We start from the raw sequence: 14,955 nt of genomic DNA on the forward strand, positions 1-14,955 counted from the left end.
ATTTCAGTATTTAACAGGGCTCTCTCCGTCACTCGTTTCATACAATCGTAGTTCCAATTTCATTTGAATATTAAGCAACCAAAGTCCATGAAATTTTGCAGACATATTCTAGAAACTAATGTCTAATATCTGTGTCAACTGTCATTTAATCTCAGATTAAGAACTAAAATCGTACTCTTGAAATAACAGTTTACACATAGAGCATACCAAGAGCAAAAATGGCGATTGAGTTCTCATAATGTACTTTTTAAACTATCATAATATTAAGTGATCGTAAAAAAGACTTATCACCGCTTAAATTCCCATAATATTATGCACAAAGCAAAAATATAAAACCTCTTTCGTCTGAATCATTAACTATGTCCAATAACGAGTAATTTGGCGAGTTGCATCGGATTAAAATCGATTAATTTATGCCTAACGTCCCAAGATGTTATCTTGTACCGTTTTGTCGCCAAGCATTATGCCTCGTTTACACTGAATAATTTTTGAATACTTTATTTTCTTCAAGTTAACGCTTGACTGCGATCTCTATGATGGAAGTCTAGGGTGGAATCGTACTTACCTATTTATTTGGAAGTGGTAGGCTGTAGGTATATCTAAATACTTATTTGATTAATACCAACAATCTAACCACAAATTGATCATGATTCTAAGGTCTAAGGAAAGTACGCTACAAATTTTCTTGACAGACACACAGACGGATAGACGGACAGGCAGGCAGACAGACAGATAACAAAGTGATCCTGTAAGGGTTCCGTTTTTCCTTTTGAGGTACGGCACCCTAAAAAGCTATGGATTCTAATTTTTCTAAAGGTTAATTTTATAAAGTTCGTATTAAATTGTTATTTAATAGAGCACTATTAATTTCAAGTCTGTCAGTCAACATCCTTATATCATGTCACTCGACTTCAATCTTGACTGTTTTCTATTGCTGTCAGTCACTTTTATGGATTTCCACGTTTAAAGAAAAATCCCTAAGCCTAAGCGCTGCTTCGGGCTTTTTTAATGTTAACAGGGATCTTTTTTTTTCTCTCTCGTCTGGCTTTACAAAGATTAGCCAATGTCAAGTTTGTAGTTATTTGTAATAAGTTAGGGAAACTATATAAGTATGGACCCCATCTGTGCCGGCGCCCGCCGACACACGCACGGCACCCCCTTAGAGCGCTTTCCAGTCAGTTTTAACAAAAAAAAAACACTCCAAAAAGGCAGAGCACACCCGCCAGTCAACTCCAACACAGACGAAGCTAACAGGGATTTAGTTTAAAATCGAACTTCAGGTGGCAACCCTGTTTTACATACAAATATTCCTCTCCAATCTTTAAAATGTCTGTCAGAATTCCACCAATTAAAAGTCAGTCCATAGATGATTTATGTATTACGCTATATCTAGTACAAAAACACATACGCTTTTTGTATGGTTTTGGTACAGCAGTAGGTACGTATTTAATTTCATAACACACTGTGACTCATTTTGTGCGGTTTACTTGCATTTTTTATATCACTTTTTACAAGCTCACACAAAAGTAGTTTGCAGGTATGTGACATCGGAATTTATAAAGCACCAGATTTCAATCTGAATCATAGACACTAATAATAATATGATTGACACTTCCGATTTTAAACCAAAAATTACATAGTGCAGTTCCTAATTATTCACATAATTATTGCCACAAGGTATGGGCCAACTATTTATAATTGTTATAAGTTCTTAGTAGAATCTAGATAAGCTCATGTAGGTAGATATGGGTAACTGCCATACTCCTTCCAAATTGGCCTGCATCATAACCACCAATATGTCGTGCTTCGTACAATTCCGGGAAGCCGTGAGCGGAGATATCGAAGAGTGGAGGAGGTTTTTAGTCCGTAGGTCACTGCGCAACATCTGCAGTGGAGTCAGGCATGTCAGACGGTATCCATGAGGATTTTCCTCCTCCCAATAAAAAAAAATTACCACCAATTTAGTGAGAGCGCAGTCAATTTGAATCAATAATTGCAATCGAACACTTCTTGATATTAAACTCGACTGACTCGCACTTGGCCGGTTTTTTGTGATGTAACCACCAATTCACCGTTTTCGGATTTTTTTCTTGACTTCTGCTATAATATAAGCTAATTGCTACCTGCCAAAATTTCATGATTCAAGGTAAGTAAAATTTCATGGTTCGAGAAATAAGTAGGTACCGTATAGGTTTTGCTACCCTTGTCTTGATAGACACAACAGACAGACAACGAAGTGACCCCATAAGAGTTCCTTTTTCTTTTTGAGGCATGGAACCCTAAAAACTATGCAGTGGTTTGTTTGTGTTTTCAATTTATTTGTAGGATCAATTAGGAACATTTTGCAATCGGCTTTCCGTGTTAACATTAGTAAGTTGGGGATGCGTAGGAATAGGTACTTATTTGAATTTTTTACCCATCCCAAAATCGCCCAACGCGATTTTTTTCACTTTCATAATTAAAACAAAAGAATTCGCGACAAGAAAACAACAGAGTCAGTGTCAGACGTAACAGGTACTTAAGTATAGCAATTCTGTGAAATTGCATCTAATTAATGTTAATTTATGCCCCGTACGACGCGTTATCTTGTAGCGTTTAGTCGACTTTGTCGTCGCATCCCATGCCTACGCTATGCCTCGTTTACTCTCAAAGATGGATGACTTTTATCGGTGAAGTTTATTTTATAACAAACTAGCTTATCCCCGTGACCTTGTCCGCGTGTAGGTTTTTGAAAGATGCATTTAACGGTTCAATAGTAATAGGTTATTTAGGTAAAAAACTTTCTATTTCTGAATTTCTCAATCTTTTTTGGATCCAACGCACGCGATCAAGTAGTCGCCGGGCAACTAGTCGACCGTGTGTAATGGGTCTTATTGTCGGTGCATGGTGGTTTCTAATCAAAACACAGACCGCCGGAACAAAATTAGTGCTTTGGCATCTGACAAATAGCGACACTCGACTTAGGTAGTTAGTGCGAAGCCGTCGCAAAAAGGCTAGTTTTAAAAACGAGAAGATAACGAAAACGTAGAGGCAGGTAAGTACCTACCTATGTTAGTGTTAATTGAACAGAGAAAAGATACAAGACTGTAAAGTGTTTATTAATTGTTTGAAATAAAATAAAAAGAAGCATGCTTACTAAAACAAAATAGCACATAATATTACTAGGTTATAAATGCGAAAGTGTGTCAGTTTGTTATCACAGCCCGATTTTGACGAAACTAGGTAAAGCTATAGCTTGCATTCCGACGACGCTCATATGTTTACCTACTTCATTTCATCATTCGAAAAATCAAAGAGTTTCCACGGATTCTTATAAACCCAAGTCCCCGCGAATCTAGACGCGGGTAGGTAACATCTACTATTTCTACAAAATAGATGGGTATACCTACCTGAAAGTTATAGTTCACAACATAGATTTGTCTCGATTGTATTGATACAAACGGGCCTCCATCCGAGCGATCACCAGCAATCGATTTTAATTCGATCGTAAACACTATAACCTTATCGATTCCCACAGCCGATGTGACATACTGGCACAACTGCCTTGTATTTTATTTCAATTTAAATTGAACGTACCTTTTTAAAAATACAATTTTAAAATGTAAAAATACTTTTTGCGCAAAGTAGGCACTTTTTATGTTGCCAAAATATTATTAGTAAATCTTTTCTACAACTTCATTTGAACAACGATCTAAATGTGATTCTTAACGAATAAAACTTCTACCACACGAGAAGTAGATTTCGCGGCCTAGGTGACCCTTTCAGTAATAACATAGGTACAGTCAAGGGCCGTAAGTCGTTCAGCACCTTAATGATCATAATTTGCGTGGCACGGTTATGCACATGTGTTAGGTATGTGTGGCTTGTTTATAGAAAAAGGTTATAATTAAGTGCGACAGGTTTTTGATGCAATAGTTTCGCGGAATTGCTACTCGAATTCTGAGGCCGACCGTACAATTTCCCATATCCAAAAAGCAAAAACAACGATGAAGACAGTCTACGTCCAATGTTGATGTAGGTATACTGTACAGTATGTACTCGGCCTAACTATAATGATAATTCCAAAATCTCGTCGATTATCGTTAACGATCAAACTTACTTAATATTTCTACATAAAACCGGTTGTACTCATAATAAGATATACCTCCATAAAATAATTTCCACGGCTCATGACAAACCCTGCCGTAGAAACAAGTCCTATGGAATGCCACTTACGTTGTATTAAATATTACCCACTGTCTAGACTTGGCATAATAGGCTTAAGCGTACCTAAGCATCTAAGCTAAGCGAAAATTACGATAAAAGCAGCGTAAAATTCCTGCAGTAAAACATTTCGCCGCAATATCAACTAAAGCTCCCGAAAAGCTCTAGCTGGGAAAATAAGACCTATTTTTACACGCTCAAGAAAGGCGTGTAATAATGTTTTCTGGTTAATGTATGTGAGTTTCTTTATTCCAACATAACTTTCTACGCCATACCACCCCGCCCGAGCCATCCCAATTCCCAAGCTTCTCAATGAAAGCTAAAACTGCAAAAATCAGACGCGAATCTGCTGAAAAGAAGCGATCGCCCAGGCGTCAGGCATAATTTGTTAATGCACTTCCAACAATTACTTATAACATTGCATTTAAGTTGAAATTGTGCGTGTAGACTGTAGCGCAATCTTCGCAACCAGCATGCCGCCTCCATATTATCTGCATAAAAAATCTGCATAACCGTCGTCGAGCTTTGATTGAAGATAACAGATCGCGACCGACTTTCTAAATTATATCAAAAAGATACTACATGACAAACCCCCAGTCTCATAAATTCAGCGAAAAACTACGGGAAACAACATCTTATATTTAATACAAAAACGGACCGTATTTCCCTCTGCAAATTTTTCGAGACATTCGAACATTTTTTTCTCACACATCAAGGAATTATTTATCAATTAATACCTCCCAAGATATTAATAAATTATCAAATGAGTTATATTAAGTGCTTGTTTTAGAGATGTGACGTGCTAGCGTCGGCCCCCCGTCGTGGGTCAGGTGTGTTCCAATATGGCGGACGTAGGGTGACCATGCATTTATACTATTTTAATACATTTCAGAGAAGATACATAGACTACAATTTTGAATATTAATTTTAGTACAGTAGTATATTGCGACAGATTCAGAAATTGCACTAATAGTGAAAGCTTTTACTTTTTTTTTTTTTTTTCTGAGATCTCTTTTTGACGCTGAGCACAGCAGCGCATCTACGCTGCCTTACAAATTGAAATTTTTTGTCGTTTAGTAATGGCCTAAAATGAAAAATGTGGCAAATAAAATACCGGCTTCCAAATTTCTTTCCTTTGTCTTAATAAAACAGACCACATACCTACCTACTCTCTGTACCAAAGATTTTGCGGCTGCATAGTTCAAAATATTAGCTGTTTAGTACCTACCTAATTTTAAAAAACGAAAATAGTCTCTTAGTAATTTTATGGTCACCCTAAAATAAATTCCGCGTCACGCAGCGCAGTGTACGCTACTGTAACCCCCCGCCACTTCAACTCACCTGTTCTAAACCATCCTATTTTATACGAAGTAGCGAGAAATGGAACGTTATAGACATTTAATTCTCTATTTCTAAGTTTAAATTTTCAAACACGACAGTAATTGGGTCTGGCGTTTTGTTTTTTCTAATTTCAAAACCAGGAGTTCCTTTTTTCTAAACGAGGCGTTCTGGGGTTGGCTCCGATGAAAAAACTGTGTTTTTGTAATAAATAAAAATAAATAAGAAGTTAGTCTCCCGAAGTTCCAGTACGCCATCCTATTATTATTCACAATTACAGCATAAACTGTTTTTAACACTATCGCAGTCATATTTTCACTAATATACTTAATGAGTACGAGTACCTATGTGTAATTATTAAAAATCGTAAGCAACAGAAGCTAATAGCATTAGCAAGTACATACTATAAAAAAATAATTAAAAACGGTTCTCGATTACGTCAAACTCGATTTGACAACTTGATGAACACGTTCCATCGACGTTCGAAATTTGAAAACCGTGTGGGTGGTCCGGGCGTGTAGATTTTTTCTATATATATTTTTTCTTTTGTTTTTATTTTTTCTTTGATGTAGGGCGATGACTAAAGCCTTTCGATAGCTAGCCGCCGGAGTAGCGTAATGATTGATCATTTTGGCGTGAAATTCGTAACGGATGTCGAATATCAATCGTTTCATCAAAACCAATATAAGTTTTTTATTAGTTGGGCCACTTGTGGTTTCACCTATAATAATGATAGCAATAAAAACGTGTCGAACGCCGTTTATCGTAAACAGGCGAAGGTGAGTCTTCATAAAGTGCGCGTAATATGAAAAAATAGGGTGGACCCAATTTTATCGAACAGATACCATATTATAAAAATGTTGTTATTGGTTTTACAGACCTTGACTTTTTATTAGCAGCTGTGAAACTTGTCAAGAAGATATTGTAGGCAAGTAGTTACAAAATCAGATTTTTCGTAAACTCTTTCTTTTGTTTTAACCATATTATGATAGACCACTTACTTAGTTCAATAAATAATACAACCTGTTCTCTCCTGTTCTTTACAAAGGATTTAAGTAGGATCTATCTGTTTAGTTGCGAGTAAAACAAAAAAAAAAATTTTGATTATGCTTTTAATCGATAAAATTAGATCTGATTAACCCTATTTTATATTATGTGCACTTTATGAAGACCATCTAGTATCTTAGGTGGTAGTATAGTCGCTTCGCAGAAAATTAACATGACACCTAAGTAAATAATAGATACCTTTTAAAGATAAAAGAGCGAAGTAACTTATATTTCATAATGGTATGTATATAACTGGACTCTACATGAAATAATCATAACTCTACAACTCTTCCACATCCCTTTAAACTCTAATTACCTATCGCAAATTTAAAAATAAATAAAGAAACTCCATGACTAGGTACCTACTATTTTTAAATTTTTATTTAAGTATAACTTGTATGAACAAAAGTAGTAAAACGACGTAAAATTGTTTTTTTAACAAAACAAAAAATCTTTCGTAGGTACAGTGCTATGGCTAATGGACCAAAGACATTGCGCGCCTAAAAACAAAATGACATAAAAACTCTCCCGCCAAAGTGATGTGTAAGTGTACGGACCTCGAACGAACGTAATGAACGGTTCAGGAACATGGTGACACTGATGCCCTGTGGGTACCTCGGCGGCGCCTCACCGCGCTGCAATCTGGATCACGAGCCTAAGGTCAGATGCAATTGTAATTATATTGCACCATTTCCGAACGTTCTATTTTTTAAGTTGCACCATAGATTAATTTAAAAATAAACTGCACTACACCTTTCTTAGGTTATAAGGAGCTATTCGGGCGCCTATTAAAGTTGTGTCAACGATTTAATCCATTCCATACATCGTTTCATACAATTTTAATAAGCGTCCGAGACGCAGCGTAGGTCCTTGGCGCGCGCTTCAGGCGCATAATACGTACAGTTTACTAGTCACTAGGCTAGGCTCTCTAGACAATCTACGATCCATAGATGTCAGCCTTAAACTATAAAAAACTTAGTAACTACGTGCACCTATATTAGGTATCTACTCAAAATCTAATTTCGTCTACGTAGGTATCAGTTTAAAGAGCTTATATAATAATTTTGCTTGTATGAAATGATGAATAATAATAATTGACCACCCAATGTGATGTTTTCTGAATCCAGCTGAAATCTGAGTACCTTCCTATCAAACGCGTTTCATTGCACCTTTAGGTTTCATTGCACCTTTAGATAGCTTTTAGTAATCTGTATCTGTATTCTGTACCTACAAGAGTGACTAAACCTACAAATAATAATTTGCTTAGCTCATAGAGTCCTATCAGTCATAACAAAGCATACCTACGTAGCAAACTAAAAAACAATTTTATTAAATAAGTAGGTGCATATTTTCATGTATGTGAATTTATGGAGTAGGTACCTAAATAGTACTTTCATACTGATGTCGGATTGAACTATAAAAATAATACATACATATCTACATATACATTATTTGCATAGAAAGTACAACATTGAGGTCTATAAAACCTACGTTGAAAATAGATATAGCTATCGGTCACCATTTTCCTTCTTTTTACAAAAAAAGCTTTTAAGATAATAATCTAAATAAGATTATCTTAAAAGCTTTTCTTTGCACTATAAGAATTAAAACTGAATATTTTTTAATAATAACAATTTTACACGATTGTGCACTGCATGGTAAAATAATGTAAATCGCATGGACCTTAAATGAGCATGCAATGCTTTTTATTAATATTAAATTACTCTCTCGCTATTCTCATCCATACTTCCATATTATAGTCATAATATAATAATATTAGCTAGCATTTCACGGCTTAACAGTTAAATCGATTTTGATGTTTGGTACAGACTTAGCTTATTACATCTCAGCCCGGCTAGCATGGGCAGTAGATAAAAATTATATCCCCCGATTATATCCACTGATGTCATAGAAATCAGTGGATATAATCGGGGATATAATTTTTATCTACTGCCCATGCTAACCGGGCTGGAATGGATGCAGCTACTTTTTATCCCAAAAAATGAAAGAATTCCCTAAGGTCCATCCGTTTAACCGATTTATATGAAAGGTACAGAGGTAAGTAGCTTGCGTCTCGTAAATTGACATGTCTATTCTATTCTATCCCGGAAAATCAAAGAGTTCCCACGGGATTTTTAAAAATCTAATCACACGGACGAACTTCCGGGCAGCTAGTAATAATCCATACTATCCATCCATACTAATATTATAAATGCGAAAGTGTGTCTGTATATCTGTCTGTCTGTCTGTATGTCTGTCTGTCTATCTGTCTATCTGTCTGCTACCTTTTTACGGCTCAACAGTGAAACCTATTCTGGCGAAATTTGGTACAGGGTTAGCTTATATCCCGGGGACGAACATACTTTTTATCCCGGAAAATCAAAGAGATCCCACGAGATCTATAAAAATCCAAATCCACGCGGATGAAGTCGCGGGCATCCTCTAGTAATTAATAAAATGTAAAGACCTAATAAAGGTATAGATAGAATGGGTAATTATTTTTGTGTAACAACTGACAATATTAGTTGTTGTGTAGGGCGGTTGTTGATAGTTCATCGTAAGTAATACCGAATTTTATCATCCGGATACACACAAACATACGTAAGTGCGGACAAACTGTTTATGTTTTCCAAGTTGAACGGCGTCAGATCTCATGTTACCCATTCATACGTTAATCTTTAAAGGCCATTAAAAAGTCGTAATACGTCTGTGGTGTCGCTAGCGTACCTACGGGACAGTGCGTCGTTAGCCACTCGATACCAGGCGGTTATGATCGCGTAGAGTTAGTTTTCAGACAAACGACACTTGATTATTTGATTTTGGAATGCGGGATTACAGATTAAATATAACGAGGTCAAGTGCGAATAAAAATGGTGTACCCTTATCTAAGGTACCTTCAATAATAATAAACTTGTCTGTTGTGATTTAAGAAGCAAGTAAGTAATACTATTCCATCACTACCCATAAAATACGAAAGTGTGTTTGTTTGTTGTAAATTGTCCTTCGATCACGTCGCAACGGAGCAACGAATCGACGTGATTTTGAATGATTATATCCACTGATGTCATAGAAATCAGTGGATATAATCGGGGATATAATTTTTATCTACTGCCCAGTGCCCATGCTAGCCGGGCTGGAGAGTGTAATACCTAGGTACCCAGAAAATCAAAGAGTTCCCACGGGACGGGAAAACATCGCGGGCGTCATAAAGTTAGCAATATTAAAATAATAGGTAATAAGTAAGATTTTCTTTTTTAATTTTTTATGTTTTTCATCGATTAAATTGACCCAATGTCATAATGAGCACTTTATTCAATGAAGACTCACAGTAGGACCTACCTAACCGGCACCACCAAGGCACCACTGACAAAGCTCGACTTTTTAAAATCTGAAATTCAAAACTCCGGTTATGTTCATGAAAATTTTAGAAACGAACCTGTGAGTAGGTAATGTTTCGAAACTCCGGATTTGCACCAAAAGCAGAGTTCCGAAGGTCTTGATTACGTCACATAGAACGCACGCGTGGCGGTGTACAATTGTCAGTAGGTACAAGGAACTGCATGAAACATTCAATCTTTAAAAAAATTACTTCATAATATAGGACAACTAATGTCTCTTATGCTACCTACGTCTCTGACTCCACCACCGGTTTGGAGTATCTACAGATTTTACTGAGAAGACGTGGCAAGAAACTCGGCAGTTGCTCTTTTCAAATTACACCATCTTGACTTGAGGCAACTGAAAGCTCAACCGGTTCCTTTTTTAAAAAAAAATAGCGAGCAAACGAGCAGGCAGGTCACCTGGTGTTATAAGTAATTACCGCTGCCCATGAACATTTTGCAACACCAGAGGTACCGCGGATGCGTTGCCGGCCTTTCAGGAATTTGTTGGTCCGCCCCTTGAATAACCCCATGTTGTAATCTAGTGGAAACACCGCCGATGGGAGCTGATTCCACAGTTTGCATGTGCGTGGAAAAAAGGATCTGGCACAACTTAAAGCTGAGTTTAGTTTTTAGTCGTTATCAAAAATTTTGCTCCACTACACTCCGTGAGTATAGGTAGGCGTCGGCCCTTACAGTTAACTACCATCGTCACAGTTTAACGTCCGAGAAAGAAATTCCTATACCCGGTAAAAACAATGTACAAATTTTAAAAAAAAACCTAAAGCATCGATACACAAAGCCACCCAGAGATAACACCAATAAAAACAAATTTGTACAAGTTGATAGCCGCGCACGGGGCGATTTATCGGGCGAGATGTCTCTCTTGATAGTAGGTACTCCTTAAATTGTTAACATATTCGACCGAATTCCAAAACGACCTAAGACACATTATTTTGTTTATCAGTCGATATCCTTACACAAACTACAAACTTTTTTTAAGTGATGTACTTTAATCATAAAATGTAATGTTGTGAAAATCCAAAATAAAAATATTTTTTATAGAACTAAAAAATACTAGATACTTAAATATATTAAATGCTAAAGAAGAAACACATGTTCATGCTCTTTACAAACTTTAAAAAACTGGTCCTTCGCAAAGGGTGCCATTAGGTAAATATGTACGTCACTTTTAAAATTACTTTGCATATTTGTCTATCCGTCGATATCCTTATACAAACAATATACTTTTTTAATGATGATATACATAGATCGTTAAAACGATTGTTGTGAAAAAAAAACCCACAATAATTATGTATGTTTTATAAAGAATTCAACAAATATTATATGGAACGCTGAAGAAAAACCACATTTTCATACAATCATGAACTCTGAATGCTCTAAAAAAAGTCTGTCCTTCGTGAAGGGTGCCATTAAATAAATCACTATTAAAACTGACATTTCACACGATTAGAAATACCATACAATCCATACACCCATCGAATTAATAACACCAATACGTACTGTATCTTTCGAATTATCAACGATAACCGAACATAAATATGGCGGACGATAAATTTGAAAATTTATTTCTCGAGGAGTCGGGAGCGCGACGGGACGAGACGAGGAGTCCCAAATCGTAAATAAAATGAGATAAAACAATAAACGAATTACGTATAAATAAATAACAGTTTTGTCCGTGGTTTGTTTAGGTTACAGGCTGCTCCAAGATTAATTGGATTTAATATTTTCTTTTATGACCCTTGGCGTGTTTTATGTAAGTGTCATCGAGGGACACAATCTGATGGTGTTTTAAATCAATCATATTGATAGGGACTGTTTTTTATAACATACTAAGTATAACTAGATGATGCCCGCGTCTTCCTCCACGTGATTTTAGGTTTTTCAAACATCACGTGGGAACTCTTTGATTTTCCGCGACAAAAAGTGGTATGTTGCCACGCAAGCTATCTGTGTTATTGTGAAAAGCTAGCAGATACAGATAAACGCACTTTTGCATTTATAATATTAGTATGGATATAGATACTTAGGTTATTAGATAAATATCCTCAGGAAAAGATAAAATTATTTAATTCTAAACTTTACCAATTAATACTAGTAAACTTGTGTTGCACAAGCTTTTAAGTACTTGATTACTGCAGAAAAATCTGGGAGCCCTTCCAATATTATATCATCCCCAGAAAATTTCTAACATAAAGTCAGGAGCTAGCGAACAAAAAGGTGTAAGTACACTTCTGAATCAAATTCTTTTTTTATTTAATCTAGATGGAATTCATTGGATCAAAACGATCCAATGAAATACATAACTGAACTTTTTTCAAGCAAAACGGCTTAAAACTGTTTTGAAATTGTGTCCAATGTTCATGATTTTGATCACAATACAAACATGAAGTCAGGTGTTTCCAAGCAAACAAGCCTAAAACTGCGCTAATTGAGTCCATAGTTCGTGATTTCAATCAAAACGGTATAATTACTATAGTTTAAATAAATAAATAAAATAAAATAGTCAAGTAAAAGTTTATTTAGCTCCACAAAAGCACAATAATGAATAAGAATAAAAATATAGTTTCAACAGCTTTCATTTTGTTTTTAGCTCTTCCTGTAAAAATTTGTTACATTTTTCACCGTTTTGTTCATAAACTTCTCGAGTGTAAGGGCTTGAGGAATAATTACGCAGAGAGAGGTCCATTCATCTCTGTCTTACGCTTTATATGTATAGTAGGTGAAGATTAAAATTATATACCCTTTTATGCCTTTTTCATAAATATACGTAAGTACAGCCCTTTATGCAGCCAACAGAAAATTTTATTTACATAAAATTCAGATTACAAGGAATCGATGAAAAATACAATGTCGAATTTACTTTTCGATTGTCAAAGTTGAACATGACCTCGGTCCATAAAATTTAAACGGAATGTATGGAGCAGCCTGTGTAACAAATGATCACGAAGCGCGCGTTGTCGCCGCGTAAAACGTATAAATTAAACCCACTATCTCAAGATCGGCCGGCCTCACACCTCGCGCGTTATGCGAGCGTGATTTACGTTTTCTCACAGGACATCTCCTTGGAGTTATGTTGTCTTAGTACCTAAACTTCGTTTAGTCGTATCTAGGTTTAACTATTGTGTGCGAACAAACTCGCTTTATTAATCTTAGTTTAGTTTATCGTGTTCACAAAGATTTTTAACACTTTTTAGGGTTACCAAAACTGGTGGGATTTAGAAACTGTCAGTAATGAATTGATTGATATTGAAGGTATCTGTACCAAGTAAAAACTTTGTCGTTGACCTCGAGGACCCAACTCCTCAACCCTGATGCTGTTAAGAATTGTATTCCTTAATCCCGGTGATCCCTCGGGATTTCTAAGGTTCCGTACTTCAAAAGGAAAAACGGAACCCTTATTGGATCACTTTGTTGTCTGTCTGTCCGTCCACCCGACCGTCCGTCCGTCGTATCTGTCAAGAAAACCTATAGGGTAGGTACTTCTTGTTGACTTAGAATCATGAAATTTGGCAGGTAGGTAGCTCTTATAGCACAAGTAAAGGTTTACTAACGAGTAATCTTTTACAATATTTACAATATTAACATTTCTAAATAATAAAATATAGAGTGAATATATGAACAATCTGGCAGCAATAATAAAGTTCTGTAGTAAAAAAGAAACAAATGATTATTTAATAGATATTATTAACTCATTTTTGGAAGTTAACATACAATATGTACCTACCTATTAATAATAAGTAATAACTGTAGGTAGTTAGGTTAAGTAATAGACTGAATATGCAGTGACGTTGAAATAATTGATGTCCTTATTTCCTCAATCATCAATGACGACTCTACGTCTTTTATTAAGAATCAATAAACGGCATCCTTGCCTACGTCAAAATGAACGATTCAATCAAGAAATATCTATTAATAAATGCGTCACTAACAAGAGGTAGTTCACTCTGACAGAGGTCTATTAACTATAGATACGTATTCAGATCGAACGCTATTAATTGAAGGTTAGTAATTGAGAGTTTAATTAAAGGCCCGTTAGTCGTTGTAAACAAAATTAAAATAGGCCAATGCAACTAAAACAATCGCAAATAAAAATAATGTACATAATAGGCTTTGGAGACCAATTCTTAAAGGTTTTATTTCGGAGTCGGCTCCGCACTATGCACTATGACTCTACCTTGGGGTAGAGCCATAGTGCAAGCTGAGCATCAATCATGACTATAAAGAGTTCCTCAATATGACATAAATGTGTCACAAACAGAGGTCTATTAACAATAGGAACCTACCTATTACTTACTATTCAGATCGAATACTATTTGAAAATTAGTAATTAAAAGTTAATTAAAACTTGTTAGTCGTTTATGTCGTCAATTAAAGTAGAAGGTTTAAAGAGCGTTCGCTGGTGATTTTTTTCGGCGACCGACGTCAGCCCCAAAGTACGGTTTCATAGCTCAAAACTGGCTCGAAAAGACGTGAAGGCCCTACAAATGATCTTTAAAAATGCTATTGAGCAAACGGTTACTCTAAAATGATTTCTAAAACAGTATGTATAAGATTAATGTTTCTTTAACCATTTTTAGTAATTCGTTTATCAAGAGACTCGGTGGCGCCCTCTCGGTTGTTAAATAAATTCAGCTTGATTTTATTAATGTTGTTACCCTAATCTTGATCTGAGGTAGACATTTAGAAGTTTTATTATTTATATTCGAATTTTATCTTAAATCTGTCGTAGGTTAAAAGAGTTGAATATGTAAACCGTTAATCGTTAACTTGTAAGAAATTAATTTTATTTGGGAATCTGAATGATTAGAGTTTAGAGTTAAGACCCGTTATTAGAGAATCTATTGAGAGTTAATTCTTCCTAAGGTCCGTGTATTTATTGAGGTGGTAGGAATTGTGTACGCACATATTTCTTATCAATTACCTAAATAAAATTAAGGAACTGGCGAACAAAACGGTGTAATTG

The 14,955-nt window shown here is 35.7% G+C and overlaps 1 protein-coding gene across 4 annotated transcripts in view; it reads left to right on the plus strand.

The window, feature by feature from the left end:
• LOC123865651 (eyes absent homolog 2) overlaps window positions 1-14,955 on the plus strand; it is a 48,116-nt gene that overhangs the window by 14,384 nt on the left and 18,777 nt on the right. For 3 of the 4 annotated variants that reach the window (XM_045906840.1, XM_045906839.1, XM_045906841.1), the window contains exon 2: window positions 7,050-7,248. The exons of the other annotated variant lie outside the window; for it this stretch is intronic. In XM_045906840.1, the coding sequence (XP_045762796.1) occupies window positions 7,177-7,248 (72 nt within the window). In that variant the 5' untranslated portion in view covers window positions 7,050-7,176. The remainder of the gene's footprint in view (window positions 1-7,049; window positions 7,249-14,955) is intronic. 4 annotated transcript variants of the gene reach the window in all.

Source organism: Maniola jurtina, chromosome 5 (assembly GCF_905333055.1).
Source record: "Maniola jurtina chromosome 5, ilManJurt1.1, whole genome shotgun sequence".
NCBI classification, from domain to species: domain Eukaryota; kingdom Metazoa; phylum Arthropoda; class Insecta; order Lepidoptera; family Nymphalidae; genus Maniola; species Maniola jurtina.